The sequence below is a fragment of the Heloderma suspectum genome, chromosome 4 (assembly GCF_057233095.1).
Source record: "Heloderma suspectum isolate Gila_16-S chromosome 4, 16-S_ref, whole genome shotgun sequence".
In the NCBI taxonomy this organism is placed as follows: Eukaryota; Metazoa; Chordata; class Lepidosauria; order Squamata; family Helodermatidae; genus Heloderma; species Heloderma suspectum.
In genome coordinates, this window is record NC_139461.1 from 173840774 (window position 1) to 173862587 (window position 21814).

The 21814-nt window shown below is 45.1% G+C and overlaps 1 protein-coding gene across 4 annotated transcripts in view; it reads left to right on the plus strand.

Moving 5' to 3' along the window:
- The window catches only part of LAMC1 (laminin subunit gamma 1), a 165445-nt gene that overhangs the window by 97767 nt on the left and 45864 nt on the right, over positions 1-21814 (plus strand). For 2 of the 4 annotated variants that reach the window (XM_084851318.1, XM_084851319.1), the window contains exons 2-4: positions 7263-7567; positions 13535-13665; positions 16257-16423. In XM_084851318.1, the coding sequence (XP_084707444.1) occupies positions 7263-7567; positions 13535-13665; positions 16257-16423 (603 nt within the window). Of the gene's footprint in view, positions 1-7262; positions 7568-13534; positions 13666-16256; positions 16424-18526; positions 18664-21285; positions 21347-21814 lie in introns of those variants that run through there. The other 2 variants (XM_084851320.1, XM_084851321.1) reach the window with 2 other exon arrangements.

Genomic DNA, 21814 nt, shown 5'->3' on the forward strand with positions numbered 1-21814 from the left:
GATGTGGAAAGCATTCTCCAAAGGGAAATGGTCTGAAAAACCATTGGATAAGAAAGAGTATGTAGTGAAATTCTACAGTGCCACACATTCCTAGGAAGCAAAAACTCTTATGATGAGTTTGTCATTTATTGGGCATGTTTGGGGATATGCCAGAAACTGGAAAGAATCTATGTTGTTGTTGTTCAGTCGTTCAGTCGTGTCCGACTCTTCGTGACCCCATGGACCATAGCACGCCAGGCCTTCCTGTCCTGCGCTCTCTCCCGGAGCGTGCTCAAGTTCATATTCATTGCATCCGTGATGCTATCTAGCCATCTCATCCTCTGCCGTCCCCTTCTCCTTTTGCCTTCAGTCTTTCCCAGCATCAGGGTCTTTTCCAGGGAGTTTTCTCTTCGCATTAGGTGGCCAAAATATTGGAGCTTCAGCTTCATTATCTGTCCTTCCAATGACCACTCAGGGTTGATTTCCTTTAGGATGGACTGATTTGACCTCCTTGCAGTCCAGGGGACTCGTAAGAGTCTTCTCCAGCACCACAGTTCGAAAGCATCAATTCTTCGGCGCTCAGCCTTCCTTATAGTCCAGCTCTCACAGCCATACATTACTACTGGGAAAACCATAACTTTGATTAGACGGACCTTTGTTGGCAAGGTGATGTCTCTGCTTCTTACTATGCTGTCTAGGTTTGCCATAGCTTTCCTCCCAAGGAGCAAGCGTCTTTTAATTTCATGGCTACAGTCACCGTCTGCGGTGATCTTGGAGCCCAAGAAAGTAAAATCTGTCACTGCTTCCATTTCTTCCCCTTCTATATGCCAGGAAGTGATAGGGCCAGATGACATGATCTTAGTTTTTTTAATGTTGAGTTTCAAACCAGCTTTTGCACTCTCCTCTTTCACCCTCAACAAGAGGCTCTTGAGATCCTCTTCGCTTTCTGCCATTAGGGTGGTATCGTCTGCATATCGGAGGTTGTTGATAATTCTCCCGGCAATCTTAATTCCGACCTGTGATTCATCCAACCCGGCATTTCTCATGATGTACTCTGCATATAAGTTAAATAAGCAGGGTGACAATATGCAGCCTTGTCGTACTCCTTTCCCAATTTTGAACCAATCGGTTGTTCCATGTCTGGTTCTTACTGTTGCTTCTTGACCCTCGTACAGGTTTCTCAGGAGACGGGTAAGGTGGTCTGGTACTCCCATCACTTTCAGAATTTGCCACAGTTTGTTGTGATCCACACAATCAAAGGCTTTAGCGTAGTCAATGAAGCAGAAATAGACGTTTTTCTGGAATTCTCTTGCTTTCTCCATGATGCAGCGAATGTTGGCGATTTGATCTCTAGTTCCTCTGCCTCTTCTAAACCCAGCTTGTACTTCCGGTAGTTCTCGGTTCGCATACTGCTGAAGCCTAGCTTGTAGGATTTTGAGCATCACCTTGCTGGCATGTGAAATGAGCACAATTGTGCGGTAGTTTGAACACTCTTTGGCGTTGCCCTTCTTTGGAATTGGAATGTAAACTGACCTTTTCCAGTCTTGTGGCCACTGTTGAGTGTTCCAGATTTGTTGGCATATTGAATGCAGCACTTTAACAGCATCATCTTTTAGGATTTTAAATAGCTCGGCTGGAATACTGTCATCTCCGCTAGCTTTGTTGTTACTAATGCTTCCTAAGGCCCACTTGACTTCACTCTCGAGGATGTCCGGCTCAAGTTCAGTGAGCGCACTATCATGGCTATCAGGGACATTCAGATCTTTCCTGTATAGTTCTTCTGTGTATTCTTGCCACCTCTTCTTAATCTCATCTGCTTCTGTTAGGTCCCTGCCTTCTTTGTCCTTTATCATGCCCGTCTTTGCACAAAACGTTCCCTTGAGATCTCCAATTTTCTTGAAGAGGTCTCTAGTCTTTCCCATTCTGTTGTTTTCCTCGATTTCTTTGCATTGTTCATTTAAGAAGGCCTTCTTGTCTTTCCTTGCTATTCTCTGGAACTCTGCATTCAGTTGGGTATATCTTCCCCTTTCTCCCTTGCTTTTCGCTTCCCTTCTTTCGTGAGCTACTTGTAAAGCCTCATCAGACAGCCACTTGGCTTTCTTGCATTTCTTTTTCTTTGGGACGGATTTTGTTGCTGCCTCCTGAACAATGTTACGGACCTCCGTCCATAGTTCCTCAGGCACTCTGTCTATCAGGTCTAATCCCTTAAATCTATTCCTCACCTCCACTGTATATTCAGAAGGGATATGACTGAGGTCATACCTGAACGGTTTAGTGGTTTTCTCGACGTTCTTCAATTTAAGCCGAAATTTTGCAAGAAGCAGCTCATGATCTGAGCCACAGTCAGCTCCAGGTCTTGTTTTTACTGACTGTATGGAGCTTCTCCATCTTTGGCTGCAAAGGACGTAATCAATCTGATTTCGATATTGACCATCTGGTGACATCCATGTGTAGAGTCGCCTCTTGTGCTGTTGGAAAAGAGTGTTTGCTATGATCAGCATGTTCTCTTGGCAAAACTCTATTAGCTTTTGTCCTGCTTCATTTGGTACACCAAGGCCATGCCTGCCTGTTATCCCGGTGATTTCTTGACTTCCTACTTTAGCATTCCAATCCCCTATGATGAAGAGGACATCTTTTTTTGGTGTTAGTTCTAGAAGGTGTTGTAGGTCTTCATAGAACCGATCAACCTCAGCTTCTTCGGCCTCAGTAGTTGGGGCATAGACTTGAATTACTGTGATGTTGAATGGTTTGCCTTGGATTCGTACTGAGATCATTCTATCATTTTTAAGATTGTACCCCAGTACTGCTTTTCCCACCCTTTTATTGACTATGAGTGCTACTCCATTTCTTCTAAGGGATTCTTGCCCACAATAGTAGATATGATGGTCACCTGAATTAAATTCGCCCATGCCTGTCCATTTTAGTTCGCTGATTCCCAAGATGTCGATGTTCAATCTTGCCATCTCATGTTTGACCACCTCCAGCTTACCTTGATTCATTGATCTGACATTCCAGGTTCCTAAACAATATTGTTCTTTACAGCATCGGATTTTCTTTTCACCGCCAGACACATCCACAGCTGAGTGTCCTTTCGGGTTTGGCCCAGCCGCTTCACTCTTTCTGGCGCTACTTGGAAATACCCTCTGCTCTTCCCCAGTAGCATATTGGACACCTTCCGACCTGAGGGGCTCATCTTCCGGCGTCATCTCTTTTAGCCTTGTGATACGTTCCATGGGGTTTTCTTGGCAAGAATACTGGAGTGGGTTGCCATTTCCTTCTCCAGTGGACCACATTTTGTCAGAACTCTCCGCCATGACCTGTCCGTCTTGGGTGGCCCTGCACGGCATAGCTTATGGCTTCACTGAGTTACGCAAGCCCCTTCGCCACAACAAGGCAGTGATCCATGAAGGGGGAAAGAATCTATAAAGGCCCCATATTTGCACAAACCTGTTGGGGAATTCATATAAGGTGGGGGTGGGGTTACATCATTATTTATTTATTTATTTATTGCATTTATACCCCGCCTTTTTTCCTCTTGCAAGGAGCCCAAGGCGGCTTACATGATCCTCCTCCTCTCCCTTTTATCCTCACAACAACAACCCTGTGAGGTGGGTTGGGCTGAGAGTCTGTGACTGGCCCAGAGTCACCCAGTGAGCTTCCATGGCCGAGTGGGGACTAGAACCCGGATCTCTGGGCTCCCAGTCCAACACTCTAGCCACTACGCCACACTGGCTCTCATCATTATTGCAGAGGAAGGTGCACACATTTTATATCTTATTAAAGCTGGTAAATCCTGAAGGTATTCTTTGTCTACAGAGGCAATGTCAAAGGAGCTTCCTCCTTTCTTCCTTCCCAGGGTAGTTAAGTTGAGCTGAAAACAGTTCCTTGATCCCTTAACTATAATGGCAGGAAATGAGGAACTCATCAAAGGTTCCAGTTGTAACAAGAAGCCCAGCTGCCCCAGCCCTGTGGCTCAGCTCCAGCATTTCCTCTTTGCTGTGTCAACTTTAGGGAAAGTGAAAGTATGAGCACATCTTTTCCTGGGGGTGTGGGGCAGGGGAGGATGCACATTGCAAGGGATCAGATCCGGTTGATTTGGTTTCTTCCAGTGGCGTACCCCAAAATCATGTCAGCAGCAGGCTTGGAATTTCCTGGTACAGCCTCGAGATTATTTGGATACCTTTTTGAAAAAAAGGTGCCTTTGAGATGTTTTGGACTGGTAAGCAAATGCTGGGAGTTGTAGTGTTAAATATTAGGAGAGCACCAGGCTGGGGAAGGTTGGTCTAAGAGTACGTAGGGAGTTGGTGGCTGATGAGGTCTGAAGACTTATAAGTCTCATAGTGTTCAATGGTGCGTATTCCCAGAAAATTGGCTATAGGAGCTACTACACACTATGACCTCTAATATGGGGGCAATCCTATCTTGGCATAGTAAATCAAGATATCAACAAGACTTTTCCTGATGCAAACAGCCCCTTTGCATCCATTGTGATTAAACCAGGAACTCTCTAATTAACCAAGGTTTCATGTTTTGTTCAAACTGGGAAGCTCTGATTACCAACTTCAGAACAAACCAGGATCCTAAACCACCACTTTAAACTGGTTCAGATGAAACAGGAAACTGTGGTTAATTAGAGGCTTCCTGGTTTGAATGCTCACATCGTGAAGGGAGGAGCAAAGGGGCTGCATGTGCCGGCAAAAGGTTGTTTGCATCTCAGCTTAACCAGCCAAACCAGGCCACTCTGAGAGCTTAGGGCGGTATCCTTTTGTGCTCAAGCACTTGTGGGAGTGACCGCTTGCGTATTGAAGCTTTTATGCTTGTAAAAGTAACCTGAAAGAAGCCAACGCTCCCTTCCAGAACGGGTCTGGTCAGTGGAGCTCACAGAAGGAGCTCTGCTGACTTATCCCATAACAACAAAAGAAGGGCAATGCTGGATCAGACCAGCATTTATCAAGGGTCCATCTAGTCCAGCATTCTGTTCACACAGTGACCAAGCAGCTGCCTGTGAAAAACCTATAAGTAGGATATGAGTGCAACAGCACCCTCCCACTCCTGTTCCTCAACAACTGGCGTACATAGGCATACTCCCTCTGATACTAGAGGTGGCACATAGCCATCAGGATTAGTAGCCGTCAATAGCCTTCCCCTCCATGAATTTATCTAACCCCCTTTTAAAGCCACCCAAATTGTTGGCCATCACCACATCCTGTGGTAGTGAGTTCCATAGTCTGACTATGCACTGTGTGAAGAGGTCCGTCCTTTTATCTGTCCTGAATCTCCCACCAATCAGCTTCAGGGGATGACCTCACTGGGTTCTAGTATTATATGAGAGGGAGAAAAATGTCTCCTTATCCACTTTCTCCACACCATGTATAATTTATACACTTCTATCATGTCTCCCCTCCCGCTTGTTTCCAAGGGTTGTTTTTAGAAATGCGAAAGCCCTGGTGCGCAAGCCATCGCTCCCTCAAGTGTAACAGAACCAGTGGAGGTGGAGCAGCTCTACTGAGTACTGCCCTGAATGTATATTTCAGCTAGGCCAAATGCCATTCCGGCATCTTTCTCCGTGCCGCTTATTTAGATACTTCTCGACCGCTGGCACCAAATAACTTAAAGGATTTTGCTAAAAGATAACCTAGAATAGTGCTCTGCGTGTGGTTATTGGTTTTAATCACCAGGTTTTTGTGTGCGTTTTACATCATATCAAGGTCTTACTTTCCAGCTCTGTTCTGCAATTGTAAAGGTATAAAATATTGGGTTAAGGCTTAAAAGGCCAGGAATGTTTTCAGATCATTTTAGGAACTGCTTTCAAACGACTTGTTAAAATTATATTAACAGCTAGCAACTCTGTATCTACAATATTAAGAGTCTGCAGTCTAGCTAAGTTTTCATTTGGTCTACTAGGAATCTAATATGGACACTTGTATCACATTCTTGCTGTGTAATCTATACATGTCTACTCAGAAGTAGACACCATTAAGTTAAATGAGTTACTCTCAGGTAAGCGTGTATAGGATTGCAGCCTAGAAGAATCATATTTGGTCACAGAAGAAAAATGGCACACCTGCCACTTGTCCCTTAGCGTGAGTGTTTTGTTGTGCATATGAGTCCAAAGACAGAATTTGCACAATGCTATTTTGTGTTACCGAAAAGACCATCATACTTGCATGCCATGTCCATGGCCGAACACTGGCATCAACAAAGTATTGAATTTACACTGGGGAATCGTGAGCTAACATCCCCCCTGAGCCCACAAAACTCACTGGGTGACCATGGATCTGTGACTAACCTACCTCACAAGGTTGTTGTGAGGACAAAAGAGTAATTTCTGTGTATTCTACACTGACCTTGTTTGCAGAAAGGCAGGTTACAAATGTGATTGATACATGATACTTCCTTATAAAATAAGAAAATGTGAAAATAAACCATGCTGCGCCTTTTCATGATATACTTTAAATAAATTCCTGGTATGATAGTCTGGTATGAAAATTAGTCTTGCAAATAAGCTGACAAAGGTTACAAGCCCACTTGCCCATGCACATCAGTGTGAAACATTTGTGGCATGTTAACAGCCAGAGAGGTGTGGGGAGGGGGAGAATCCAATGTACTACAACCTCTCTATCTCTCTGTCTGATGTGTTTGTTTATTTTAAAATTGTCTAAGCCACTCCTTCAACCAGAAGGAATCCCAGGACAGTATGCATAAAATTATAAAAACAAATGCAGTATAGCAATCATTTACAACAACAGGGCATAAAAACTACTCAACCAGCAAAACAGGCAGACAATCTAAAATCAATTTAGGCTGAGCTTCACATTTTACCTTTGCCTGGGCAAAGAAACTTTTTAATTTGATGCTGAAAAGAAAGCAAAGTTGTCACCAATGGTATCTCCCTTGGGAGGGCATTCCAAAGTCAGGGTACCACCGCAGAGAAGGCCCTTCTTTTGTAAATACATACAAATGATGGCACTTGGAAAAGGGCCTCTTCTAAAGATCTAAATGCACAGGCAGGATGATATGGAAGAGGCACTCCTTCAGCTATTGCCTGATGTCATTTCTTACTTGCCATAGATGAATAAGTGGGTGACCATTTACACATTTGCAGTACCACATGCATAGCTTGCCTGTCTGGTTTGATGGAATATAATATTTTCATATTAGTGTTTTTTGCGGGGGACGACGACACGTGATACCCTCATGGCTTTGAAAATAACAAAGAGAAGTTTCTCTCTTTCAGTTGCTTTGTCTTTGTCTCCAACAATTTTTTGTTTTCTTCTTTATAGGAAAGGCCTTTGATATTACATACGTACGCCTGAAGTTCCATACCAGCCGGCCGGAGAGCTTTGTCATCTACAAGCGCACTCGGGAAGATGGCCCGTGGGTGCCTTACCAGTACTACAGTGGCTCCTGTGAGAAAACCTACCACAAATCCAATCGAGGCTTTATCAGGACTGGGGAGGATGAACAGCAAGCACTTTGCACAGATGAGTTCAGTGACATCTCTCCACTCACAGGAGGCAATGTGGCCTTCTCAACACTGGAGGGGAGGCCCAGCGCTTATAACTTTGACAACAGTCCTGTCTTACAGGTAAGGAGAGTTGGAATTGGATCAGAGGCTAATAACAGGCATGCCTCAGTTCTTAGTATCCAAGTCTCCCAAATCCCTTCACTGGGCCTGTTTGCATGTAGTGACAACCCATCAATTAAAAAATGACAGCTGGGTTTAGCCCCTAAACAACCCAGTGGTCCGGGTTTGCATGTCACACTCCACAACCTGTAAAGGAGCCGTTGTGGGGTAGAAGTGGAAGAGGTGAGCATGCTGCAGGCAGCATGCCTGCTCATCCCCTGCTCATGCACGGTAACCCATTAGTTTTTTTAACTCTTGGGTTGTCATTACGTGCAAAGCAGGTCACCACAAGTACAACCAGAACCAGACACTGGTCTTCTCCTCTTTTTCTGGTTGACACCCGCAGAGGCTCCTGGCGTGCTTGGGCTTTCCTTAGTTCACATATGGGAAACTTGTGGGCTGTGTATGGCCTTGGAGGCCTTCAGTGCAGCCTGCACAGGAGTCCAAGCCCCCAATGAATTCCCCTTCTCACCTTTTGCTGCTGCAGAATTTCCCATCATATCTGTTTGGTGGGCTAGGGGGATCATAATTGTAATATGGAGGATGGCGTACAGGGAGGGTGAGCCCTGCACACCACCATCCTTTTGTAAATTGCACTCCCAACACCTCTTACACCAAACACCTCTTACGTAGGCTGAAGGAAGTGCTTTACGTGCCGGGGGGGGGGTTAACCCCCCCCCCCCGCTCACATACCATTCCTCCAGACATACTTGTATGTGTGTGCAGGTGAGAGAGAGGTAGGTGTGAGTGGGGAGGGGGGATATATGTGTGTGTTCAGGGGGTATAGGGATGCCAGTTCTTGCCCCAGCCTACTGGCATGAGGCCTCCAACCCACCACCCACTGCCACATGTGGTTCTCTGGGGGTGGGGGAGGTTGTCCACCCCCTGCCTTAATCAGTGAAATTCTCCACGGCCCGACTTCTTCAGGAGCTTTCTGTGCCTTGCTCTTTAGCAGCCGGTTCAAGGCAGCCCTAGCATGGGGCAATGGAAAACACCGCGTGGTGTGCGATGAAGGGCAGCAGATTGGGAACAGACCGACCCGGACAGCAGGTTGCAATTCCTCCTAGATTCCCCTGTGCAGTCTGTATTGAAGTGGATGGGAGCTACAAGGTAACCTGTTGGCTCCTTGGACGGAGCCAACATATGTAACAAAGGCTATGAAGAATAATTAGTAAAACTGCAATGGAAGATTGCTTGGGAATTTGTCCCTTCTGTGGTTGCTTCTGTGATCCACAGCACAGGTCCTCCCATTCTTTGAAGGGGGAAGCTGGTGCTGATTTTTATCCCATTAAATTCACATCGCCTCACACCTCCTAATAAGGAAACCAGACTTCTTCCCTTTAAGGGAAATAAAGCTGTTGCATTGTATTGGTGCGGTGTTTGTTTTTCCATTGGGACCCACCTGCTTCCTTTTCAAATTTCCATCAAACATGGTTTAAAACTGTTTCTGCACGATGAAATGGGATTATGCAGTATGTGCCTGGATGCCGGCTCCAGCACCCACTCGAAAGAAGAGCTGAGTTTGGCTCTTTGTTTCTAGAAGCGGGGAATGTTGGAGGTAGCCTTCCATTTTGGAGCGGTTATGCCTGTTTCCGTTGTGCAGTGGTGGGTCCACGGGAAAGATCGTGAGAGGAAGCTGGGAATTAAAACGACGTATTCACATGGCTATGGCACATCGCGTGTATTCTGCATGCATAGTTGGTTCTGTGACTGGAAAGCTTTAAGTAAACCAAGTGCACATGCATACGTTTGCTTAACCTTTTCATGTACACCCTTCCTGGATTCAGACTTGCAAAACATCCCAAATCATTTGGAAGGATGGGAGTGAGAGATATGGCATAGAGCGGGGTGGGCAACTTGCGGCCCTCCAGGTGTTTTATCCTACAACTCCCATAGCCCCTCACCATTGCGTGTGCTGGCTCGGGCTGATGGGAGTTGTAGGCCAAAACACCTGGAGGGCCACACAAGTGCCTACTCCTGGCATAGAGACAAATCCAAAGATCTTCTTGCATCCGTAAGGGCTTATAACTCCTATTGTTGTAGTTGAGATTCTTCGGGTGGTTCAAAGGCAACATCGAACTATGCTTTGGCGTTTTCTGCCTGAGCCTGGCTGGGCCCTAGGCTCTCATGCTCCCTTTTCCTCTTGCGCATGACGATTCCGTGCCTTAAGACAAGCTATCATTTGTCATTTTGCCTCAAACCAGGGTAAAGAGACAGGGAATTGACACACGTGAAGAGGAGAGCAGGAGAGCATACAACCTGAGGATCCAGCCAGGCATGAGCACATAGTGCAAACCGTGGTCTGGCGTTACGTTTGAACCAGCTTGCTGAACTCTGTGGTAGACAGTGCAGTATATGCGTCATTGGCTGTGGTGAGCTGCTTGGCACATGTGTTTGCTTCCACATCTTTGTAGTGCTGCTCTTGTAAAAAAAAAAAAAAATGGTGTTGAAAGACTGCAGTATGAAAGAGAAGTGAGTGGAGAACAGCTCTGGCCATGAATGCTTTTGCCCATCTTTGGCTGGTGTGTCAGCTGTGCCTGATTATGAGGAAGGTGGACCTACACAGTCAAACAGGACTCAGAGTATGCTGCAGTAATCCAATCTTGTAACTATGCGGAACTGCCTTTGAAAACTTTGCAGAAATGGCAGCTAGTGCAGAATACAACAGTTGCACTGGCTATTGGTCCATTCTGTGCATGGTTCAAAGTGGTGGTTACTGGCTGTTAAGTCCTAAATCAGGGGTGCACAACCCGTGAACTACATGTGGCCCTCAGCTGTGGGCTATGCAGCTCCCACCCACTTTTCCCTGATCAGTTGGGCTTCGGGGAAAAGGCCATTGTCAGCAGTGCTGGGAAGAGCAATCCAGTTTGGGGGTGGTGAGGGGAGGCTTTCTTCAGCATTAAGCAGGGAAACCCTGATCTTATCTCCAAACAGTGATCAGAGATCAAAGTGATTTAAAAGCATGTAAAGTTTAAATACTCTGCTCTTTAACAGTGTATTTATACTTTCAGTGCCTTTAAATAGCCCTTACCTCTGATCAGTGGTCAATTATAAGAATGGGGTTTCCCAGTTTAGTGCGGAAGAAAGGCTCCTCCTGGCTCCATGACCTCAGTAGCTACTTATGAGTAGACAGGCGTGGAATTGAGCTGTGCTTTACATGTCTAAAACCCAGTGCCTGGGGCTTACTTCTGAATAGACATGCATAGAGTTAGCTGTGTGTTGTATGCCTGGTGGGAAAATGTCCAAATTAGTAAAAACTACATTTGTGTATGTGTGTGTGCGGCCCCCCAAGCATACCTGAGATGTAGCCCGTGAGGTTGACAAAGTTATCCAGCCCTGTGGTTTGCAACCAGGATACTGAATGGATAGTCTCTCTACCCAAATGATTCTGCCCAGCCACCAAGGTCATTGGGAGAGACCCTCTCGTGAAAACTGTCACCATCTGAGGCATCGTTGGTGCAACACATGAGAGAGCTTTCTCAGTTGTGCCACCCATCTTCTGGAACTTCTTGCCTTGTGAGATTCAACAGCTCCTCTTTCTTGTGGTATTTTGCCATTTCCTAAAAACCTTTTTGTTTAGACAAGCCGTTGGCCTGCATGCACGCTAATGTTTGCTGGATTTTGTTTTCATCTTTGCCCTGCTTATCTATTAGCATCATAATTTATCTTTGTGATTGTGATTTTAAGCTTTTATATTGGCTGTCTTGTGTGCTTTAGCTTTGAGCTAAAAATGCAAGATAGGAATTTTCTTAAAGGGAGTTAGGATATGCAATTGGGAGATGCACTGTAGATATCATGGAAAGTTGTTGAGATCTAAAGTGGATCTCCTTATCCCTTTGCCTGCCTGAACTCCCTTTCCAGAGACACGCTATGCACACAGGAAAAACCCTCTATTATGTGTTTGTGTTTTCCTCTCTGTGTCTGTTCTTTATCTGGAGATATATGGCCACAGATCAGTGTTCTAAACCCACTCTCCAGTCCAATCTCATTATGCTGACTTGCCAATACACAGCTCTCAGCTAGATTCCCAACCAAAGTTGGCCTTTTAAAGCAAAACGTCTCTGGAATACACAGTTGGCTTAGGATTTTATAAATGCTATTCTTTAGCTCTCATCTCACTGTATAAAAATGGCAACCGTTTTGCTGATGAATTAGCTGTGTTCGCAAGGTAATGATGAATGTAGAATTGGAAGACACCCAGTATGGCACCAATAATACTTTGGGCCTCACGCAGCTCACAAGTCATTCATATAAATGTTTCAACAATAGAACAAAAAGTGATTTTAGAGGCTCCTCCACTTGGTCCTAGTTAAAAGAGGGGGAAAGTCCCTTTCAGGTCAGAGGCAAGCTAAAGATTGTATTCACTTCCCTTAGGAACAGAGGGGGTAACTTCATAATTATCCAAGTGTAATAAAATACTGCACTCTAAAGTCTTTTGCTACTTTTCAGGGAGAAATGTTGAATTAATGAAAAATTTGGGCTACTACCTCACCTCTTTAATATACAAAGAAAGTAACAAGTGGACTGGGCTGTTTGTTTGGATCTCCCTCTGTGAGCAAACACTTTTACAAGTCTGTCTTCTTTATTTATTTACAACATTTGTATACCGCTCCACATCTAAACAGATTCCAGAGCGGTGAGCAATAAACGATAAAATGAACAAAAGATAAAAAGAATGAAACATAATAAAATTATTCTTTAAAAAACAGAGTGCCAACAAAACCGAGGCTGGTCAACCAAGGGAGGCTTCCTGGAAAAGAGCTGTTTTGAGGATGCACCGAAAACAACCCAGTGTTGGTGTCTGCCTGACCTCAAGCGGCAGGGAGCTCCGTAGGAAGGCAGCCCCTGTACTGAAAGCTCTCCTCTGGGTGGACTCCAGTTGGTCCATTGGTCCATGTGGAACCACCAGGAGCATGCCCTCTGATGACCTTAGTGATTGGGCAGGTTGGTAAGGGAGAAGGTGCTCTCACAGGTATCCTGGTCCCAAGTTGTTCAGGGCTTTTTACACTAGTACCAAAACCTTAAACCCTGCCCGGTAGCAGATAGGCAGCCAATGCAGTTCTCTCAGCAAAGGAGTTGCATGCTGAAAGGGAGCAGCTCCTGGTAACAGCCAAGTTGTTGTGTTCTGCACTAACTTCAGCTTCTGGAGCAGTCTTAAGGGCAGCCCCACATAGAGTGCATTGCAGTAATCCAGCCTTGAGTTTACTAGTGCCTGGATCACTGTAGCCAAACTACCCTGCCCAGGACAGGCCGTAGCTGGTGAACCAGCCAAAGCTGGTAAAAGGTACTCAGAGCCACCATGGTCAGTTGGGCCTCCAGCGACAGTTATGGCTTTAGGAGTACCCCCAGACTACGAACCTGATCTTTCAGAGGCCGTGCAACCCCATCTCCCTGGCCTGGGAACCACTCACCCGCAGGGCTTCCATCTTGCCAGGATTCAGTTTCAGTTTATTGGCACTCATCCAGCCCTTTACAGCATCTAGGCACTGATCCAGGACTTGCACAGCCTCAGCTGATTCAGATGTCACAGGGAGATAGAGCCACAATCTGCATTGCACACAGTTTGGGTCTGTATGTGTTTCTTCTAATACAGATAATTATTATACTGGACATTTTAAACCATCATCAGAAGGGTGTGTGTGTGTGTGTGTACATGTGCGTGTGTGTGGGTGTGCATGTGTGTGTTTTGTCTTCTTTGTCTCTTCCTCCATCCCATCTCATCCCAGGAATATTTTTCATCCAGTCATCTCCTCTTTTCATTTTCTTCATGACTGTGTCTTTTCCTTCCCTTTGCTTACTTTTCCCTCAAATGCCCCTGCTTCCTTTAAGCTTGGAGAGCCATGCATTTGTATTTATTGAGGTTTGTCCTGGTTTGTCTCTTCATAACTTGCTTGGATTGTGTGGTTTAACTTCCATTTTCCCTGCTAGGAATGGGTGACTGCAACTGATATCAGAGTAAGCCTCAATCGCCTGAACACATTTGGAGATGAAGTTTTTAACGATCCCAAAGTTCTCAAGTCTTATTATTATGCGATTTCTGACTTTGCTGTGGGTGGTAGGTAAGTAATAAATCACACTTAATTCTCTCTTTAATCGCTTAAAATAATTATTCACTTAGGGCTCTGGCTTAATTTCTATTGCAGTGTCTACCTATGGCACGTTTTTAATATGCATGTTCATTTACAAATTGTGACAAAACACTTGTTACTGAACCTGTACAGCTATATATTAATAATTAATAGGACTGTTCCAGCATCCAGAGTGCATCTATTAACTTTATTTGCATGGGATTCATACAACCATCTCAAAAGGGGTGCTTATCAAGTTCAAATGTACGTCTCTTAATTGCTGAGTCCTGGTTGTATTTTATGAAAGGTCTATTAATGGTAAAAGAGGGGCTGTCGATATGTACAGAATGTGGACATGTGAATATTTTTTTTTATGTCACCAGTGTAACAGTACAGATGAGAACAAAAAGTGCCTTGCTGATTTGGGGGTGATACTTTCTTTTAATTGCAGCTGCATATCTACCATTTCTCTAGCTATGTTTAATCTGAAAGTTGCTGAGCATAAAAGTTTAATAATAAAATAAGAACATCATTGTATATATGGTGCTTTTCCAAATTGCTCAGAGTGCTTCAGATACGTTATATCAATAACTTTCACAGCAACCTTGTAAGATAGGCAAGTATCTGTATTCTCACATATATGCAAAAGGCTCTAACCCCATATTTGCTGAACTCTTCACCCCAGGGAACAGCGAAAGTGGCTCTGTCAGAGATCTCTGCTGATGCGTCTCAACTGTTGGTTGCCTCTCCCATACATGAGCCCAAACTCAGGCAAATGGAAATGAGCAGCTGAGGTGCATAAGGAGATGCTGTTCTGATGCTGTTCACACTGGGTGGGGTTAAAGAGTCCTGCCTCTTCACACCTTGCATGATCCTAAAAAGGGACTATATTTTGAAGTTAGCTGCTGGCCGGGGACATGTGTTCATAACCCTTTTTTAAAACATACATGCTTGCTTGAACAATTCAATCTATTCTATGTCATGGAGCTCTTTATCATTTATAGAGCATTTTAGAAACAGCCTCAAGTATTTTACAAACTTGGTTTTGTTTACCTTCATAATACTGTGTGAGAGTGTCCTATTCTGGCTGGAGCAGAAGCCCACAGGGATCAATATCAGGCAGCAAGGGGTCAAGGCAGGAGTCACAACACCCAGGGGAGCTCCTAGAGAGCAACTTGCTCCAACAAAGTCTGAGGCCAGACTGAAGCCTTTTATGCTACAGTCCCCGACTCCACCCTTTCCTTCAGAATGGAAGCCTTAAAGGGACAGGCCCCTGGCATGTAGCCTAGCACTCCTCCACCTCTCCAAGAGTTCATGCCTGGCACGCTGCCGGCGTTGGTGCGTTGGCTCCCTGCAGTGTGGGGCGTTTGGAGACGAGGGTGCTGGGGCTAGGCTCAGGCATCTCTGAAGGCTCGGGCTCAGGGGGCTCCGGCAGTTCTGCAGTGGTGCTCAAAACTGGAGCTTCCTCTGTTTGCACCACTGGATCTTCGGCTTCAGAGTCCATGTCACTGATGGACTCCTGGGTCATGACAGAAAGACAGCTAGAATTCTCATTTTACAGACAGGGAACTGAGGCTGAAGAACACTGACATACCCAAAATGATAAAATGAATTGAAGGCAGTTATGGGATGCTGGCCTTTTGGAAAATAAAACAAACCAACTAGCTCCCATGATGCCACAACACATTACTTGCAAACACAGTACAGTTGTAAAGCAATTTCAGAATTAAGAAGTGCTACATAAACCATGCATATTGCTGCCTCTACTATCAATAGGATACTGTAGCCTTGCCCAACCTGGTGTCCTCCAGTCGTTTTGGTCTACAACGCCCATCAGCCCCACAGAGCATGTTCAATGGCCAGGAATGCTGAGTGTTGTAGTCCAAAACATCTAGAGGGCACCAAGTTGGGAAGGCTGGTATAGTGGCTAGGAGCTGAGAATACAGGTGATCAAGGAAGCTCAACTTTTGCCTCACTGATGGCCTCATGCAAACCGTTATTTCAGCATCAGCTGCCTCCTTCTCCCCCATCTATATGTGAGAATAAAAAGACTTGCCTGTCTTAGAAGGTTGTTGTGCATGTTATTGATATAACATATATGAAGGGCATAGTATAGGCAGGACTCCGGTTGAGACCCGTGTTGCTGTTTATACCATGGAGCAGAGCAGGAGGTTAAATCGCCCTTTGCCCATGAGCTGTAGTGACATAATTGGTAGCCCCTGGAGACTAGCTTGGGCCTGCAGGCTGCCAGCTGCCTAGCCCTACTGCACACTCTTTGTTGGGAATGTGATTCCTCAAGTGATGCTGAAACAGCTTTTTCAAACACTCTTTATTAAATTGCTTTCTAACCCATGACTTGGAGTTAGCTGCCACTTGGGTAAAGTATGATTACCCTCTAGGCTCATTGTATTAAAGCAGTTTTCACTGTAGAGAGATCAAGATCTCCTCCCTTTTAGAGGGAACAGGCATGTCCTTAGAGCCGCCCCCTCCCCATGTGAGTCAGTCTGCGGTTGTGTGGGAGGCCTGGACTTGCTTGGGGCACAAGACGTACCGTTTTTCTGAGGCTCGTTCCTGCCTTGCAGGTGCAAATGCAATGGCCATGCGAGTGAGTGCGTGAAGAATGGATACGGGAAGGTTTCTTGCAGTTGCAAACACAATACCTTTGGGGTTGACTGCGAAAAGTGCCTTCCTTTTTACAACGACCGGCCTTGGCGACGAGCAACAGCAGAGAGCGCCAATGAGTGTTTGCGTAAGTGTGTGTTGGGGTTGCTCTTAAATAATTTGGCTTTGTCCAAGAAGAAAAATCTTCCTGCCAGTTATTTCCACCACCTCCTACTGTCAAGTGGGTGGTAGCCAGTTTTAAGACTCTTAAGTGTGCTCCCTTCCTTTTTCCTCTTGGCAAGCTCTGGTGTCTTCCTGTCTCTGTCAGCCTTTATTAATGCAGGAGTTGAACGTATTTTTAACCTACCACAAATGTCTTTGTTTCACATTATCACTTGGCACGTGATATGTGATAGAAATTTCTTCAGCCCTGCAGAGTGTTGGGTAATTCTTCCGTTGGTATCTCAAATCCAGATTACACTAGCTACTACTGGTTTGTTATCTATGGTTATTTTTGGCGTACCGAGCTGTTTACCCTAATTACAAGATGAAAAATGTATTTCTCTTTCATGCATTATTGATTTAGTTTAGCCCTCTGGGCTCAACTAATTATGACCAGGAGTCTGTGCTCTGTGTGCCAAAATATATAAATAAATAATCTGTGCCGGGTGACCCAGATTCTACATTCACAAGAACAGAGTTCTGCAATCTGCCTGAAGTATGTAAGTTAAGGAAATACGTTTGAGTCCTCTGCATACATCATTCTGCTATGACTAGTCCTGGAGACAGGCCAAGAAGCTATACAAGGCACTGAAGCCTTGTCTCCTGACTGTTTGGAATTCTGTTTGGCAAACCCCTTTGGCTTCTGAGATTTCTCTAATCAGGAAATAGTAGCTCAAATAGTAGCTACTGTGAAGATTGCAGCTGATCACAGATGGTGGGAAACATTTCTTGGATGGAATCCCAGCTCATCCCATTGCCCTCCACTCCATTATCATATTAGTGTTCCAGGTAATCTTAGTGGTGAGTTTGCTGGCATTGGTGGCTTGGATAAGGAGATCAGTGTGCAGACTCGAGAATTTGGAGGATCAGTTGGCCATTAATCGAGCACAGTGGTTGTGATGGGGATGTCCAGTCCATTTTCACCCCAGCAATGGGGGGAGCTTCAGGCAGCTGGCTTTCTGACAGGTGTATTGTGTACCATGGATTTAACTGGTATTACCCTGACACCCTGGCTCAAGAATTTGTTTTTGTTCCAGGAGGCACAGCCTGGAAAGCTGCCAGGAACATTATTAGCAAGGCTGTAGAATGCTGCAGAGGCACAGAAGCCATGTAAAATACTTCCTCCTTGATTAGATTTAAGGGAATTTAAGGGAAACTGTGGAAACATGCAGATGCCTGCATGGCTGCCATGCCACCATGCAGCCAGCGAACCCATGAGGCTACCTTGGAGATGGCTGATCTAAAGCCTTGGTGGGGAAAATGGCCCAATGCTGTAGCATACCCACCTTCCAAGCAGGTTAGCGAGGTCAAGCGCTACCTGAACACCCTTGATGACACCTTTTGTTTTGAATATTGTACTGCGCTACCTTGTATGGCTAGTTAGATGTAAATTAATCAAGGGCAAGAAACCTCCCTCATCTTTCTTTTCATTTTCAAACTGTTGTTCCCTTTGTTTTGACCCATCCTAGGTCCAGCCCCTGAGCTACTGAGCTTTTTGTTCTGAACAACCATTTATAGACCCATATTGTTTGTTACATGTGTATGCACTCAAGTTACGTGTCAGTGTGAAAAGACGCATGGCAACCAAGCTGGTGGTGTGAAAGCTGACATTGTGGTTTTTCTGAGCTGAATTGTGATGTGTACACAATCCTGATCATGGCTTTTAAAAAAGAGAGAGAGAAATAAATCCTAAATTTAGAATTTGACGAATGTATAGTAGTTTGGATTTGTTGCCTTTATCCTGGGTAAGGTGTTGATGAAGTCCTAGGGATGTAGGCATAAGCATCAGTTAAAGGTGCTTCCATCTCCCAAGGAACTGCTCTGAGCCTGATACACCCTACTCATAGGGTAGGTTAGATGAACCAGGAAGACCTTTAAAAGTCATAATCAGGATTATGTTTAACCGCAATTCAGCAGGAGCTCAGAAAAACCACAAGCTTGAGCTTGCCGAGAATCTCAGCTTTCATAAAAAACACACACACAACCACCTTTGTTCCCATGTGTTCTTATTCACATGGACACATATAACTTGCATGTATACACATGCAACAGTTAACATGGGTTAGCCCTGGTACCCAGAGTTCCTGGGTGACATGAGAGCACAGCTTCTTCCAAGGCATCTTACATTCGTGCCATTTCAAAGGTTCCAGAGTGACTGCTTTTCTGGTGAGTCGGGTAGCCAAGCAACTCCCTAAAATGTTCATAGATGTGGCCTGGGATACCTGGGTGACAAATTTATTTTCTGTCTCCTGAGTGTACAGTAGAGTAGGATCACAGTGACCCTAGGTAACCTGTTGTAAGGTGACTGTCTAAAAATGTTCATGTGCAAGTGTTACTTGTTTTTTCCAGGACTTCTTCAGGAATTAATTTTCCTAACCAATAATAAGAGGAGACCTGCAAAAAAAAAGAAGCAAAAGATCTAGGCCAGAGGTGCAGAACCTCAGGCCTAGGGGCCAAATCTGGCCCACTTTGGGTCTCAATCCTGCCCTGTGGTGTTCCCCAGAGGGTCAATCCCCCTTCCCCAGCCCAGCCTCCTTTCCCCTGACCACTGATTGTTCACTGCTTTACAGGCTTTTGTGCCGTTTTTCTCCATTCTAAAAAGTTGCAGTGCCTCTCCTAAGGCTTAGTTACTTGCATTAAGCACTTTAAGCTACAGTTTGCTGGTATTTTGGCCCCACCCCTTTTGCCTTTGGTCCTACACACCACTGGCATGAGGACCCCGAGAACTTCTCCAAAAAGAAATTGGCCCTTGGGTTGAAAGAGGTTCTGCACCCCTAGTCTAGGTAAAAGCAACTTGTTTTACATGATTGATTGGATACCTATTATATCTTCTTGGTTCTTGAGTTGCAAAGTATTTATGGGCCTACAAAGATTTCCTTTGGTCTGCAGGCTTTTGGAAAAGGCATTGCTTTAAAATACAATATAACCTCTGTTATTGATACTTCAGGAGAGGAGATCATTTATACCTGAGAAATATTTATTGTTCTGAAACTCAGAATCCTCATTCTTTCTGGGTGTCATCTGGGTGAATTTAGCTGAAATACAAGTGAAGAGTCTCAAATGACCTGCTGAGTCCTTTATAGTATGTATTCTGTCTTTGGATAGAATACATACTATAAAAACAGCAGTCCTATGTCCAGTTCTCCAGCCCCTTCCATAATTTGGAATACAACCTATGTTGTGGCCCGATACTGTCATGCTGTGCATTTTCTCATTCTGTCATTGGCTGGTGAGAGGAGGGGAAAAAACTGTGAGATGATATCAGGACAGATGACAAGCCATATACACATGATAGCGTGGGGAGTAGTCAACACAGGGCTGCTCTTTTTGGTAACAGGCCTGTGTTTCTTGTACCATGTAATTCCACCCTAAAGACATTCAACATTTCTCAGAGTTGGAACCAGGGAAATGGCAGGATTAAATTCAAGGGCCGTAGGTGAAATTAGCTGATTCTGGAAGACAAGTGACAGATGAGGATCCACTCTTCTTCTGTGTTTCTGCCTGGCAGTTCCAAAAAGAAGTGGAAGAACTACAAGTTTCAATATCCCCTTCAGGTCGATGTCTGGGACAATCTTTTGTCAGGCAAAGGGAATTAAAGAATAGCAGTTCTACTAAAATAATACTTCATATCCATTCATCCTGATCCAGATTCTCACTTGCAGTTGCAGGATGCCCCATGGCATATAAAAGCGTTCACTTATACACTTGCCAAACATAGGTGGTTGGCGTGGAGGTGGGGAAGGGGCTAATCCTAGAAGGTAGTCCGTTTTTAGAAGAAGGGTCCAAGTTCAAAAATTGGGCGGTATCTAATACTGCCACTACGCTAGCAAGAATGACCGCTAGCGCAAGAGGAAAGTAGCACTTGCTTGCGCAATGGAAGCTACTGCTTCTGAAATTGGGAGAAGTCAGCAGAGATCACAGAAGGGAGCATTGCTGATTTTCCCCACTCCAGAAGTGATTATTTTGGGTAATTTCTTGGGTTGTGCTAGCAAATGCTACTTTCCTGTTGCACTAGTCGGTCATTCCTGCTAGTGCAATGTGTTTACAGCTGGCAGATTGCCAGCATTGGATACTGCCCATTCTACGCTGCTTTGGGAGTCAGCCATGGCTGAAAGGTCGGATATAAATGTAATGCATCGTTTGAAAAACACACTTGTGGTAAGCTGATTTGTTTTACTAAATTCTGCTGGTATGAAATAATTGTTTCCTGAGAATGTTTGATAACCTTTGGCATAGTGAGTGGGCGGGGAAGATTATGCATTAACATGTGATTTTTTTTCCTGATCAGGTGTGAGAAGAATGAGCAGGCTTTCTCCTTGTAACTGCATGATAGCCCAGATAATATGGCCTTGCAGCACCCTTTGCCCCATCAGGCAGGGATGGGACTGGGTTTTCGGGGCAGGGAGATGTTTCTGAGATTCCCCTACATCTGTTAATTGTAGCACAGTCTGTATTAGAGAATCCTGGCACTTCCTTATTCCCTTCCTTGGGATGATGGTGCTTCCCGTTTATTGACCAGTGGGTGGGACCAGTGCTACAAAGGGGTTCCCCGCTCTGGTGGGGGACATAGATTGTGTGCATCCAACACAGCGGGTTAATCTTTGAAGACACAGATTTGCTCCTCCATTTTTACGCCAGTGTGCTCTGGCACACAGTGTGAGAATCACTAGCTTATAGAATGGAGAGACGCAAGGAGCATCTTCATGATGCACTTTTCCTTCCTAACTTGTGACTTATGTACACAGAGTTCCCAGCTGTCCATGTGAATCCGTGACTTGAGTTGAAAGCCTGACAAAACTGATGTCTGACGGCTCTCGTTCTGCTTCACGTCCTAGACATGAGCAATTAGGTCTGTCTGGGCTAAGGAAAGCAGAAACCTTTTTTCCTCTCTCACAGGATGCAGCTGGGGAAGGCTGGTCTCACCGTTATCTTTCTCTGCAGTTTGCATGCCAGAGAGCAGCATTGCCTGTGTGGGAGGGCTGTGGGAAGGGTAGAAAACAGCTGGAAAGACAGCCGGGTGGAAAATCTAGTACACTCCACAGCATCTCCCAACCCCAGTACTTTGTCCATACGGTAGCCCAGCCTTGCTGTCCAGCTGTGTTGGACTACAACTCTCAGCATTCCCCTGCCTTGGACTGGTTTTGCCCTTAATCTGCTAAGCCAGGGAGCAGCACAACCCTGAAAAGATAGGCAGTAATGTTCTGATGGACTGACTGTTCTGATGGACTGGCGGCCAGTGGCCTGGGAGCTCAATCCAGACTATTCATTTGGCCACCAAGCATAGCCTCTGATTCTAAGGAATGCCCCCATTATGCCA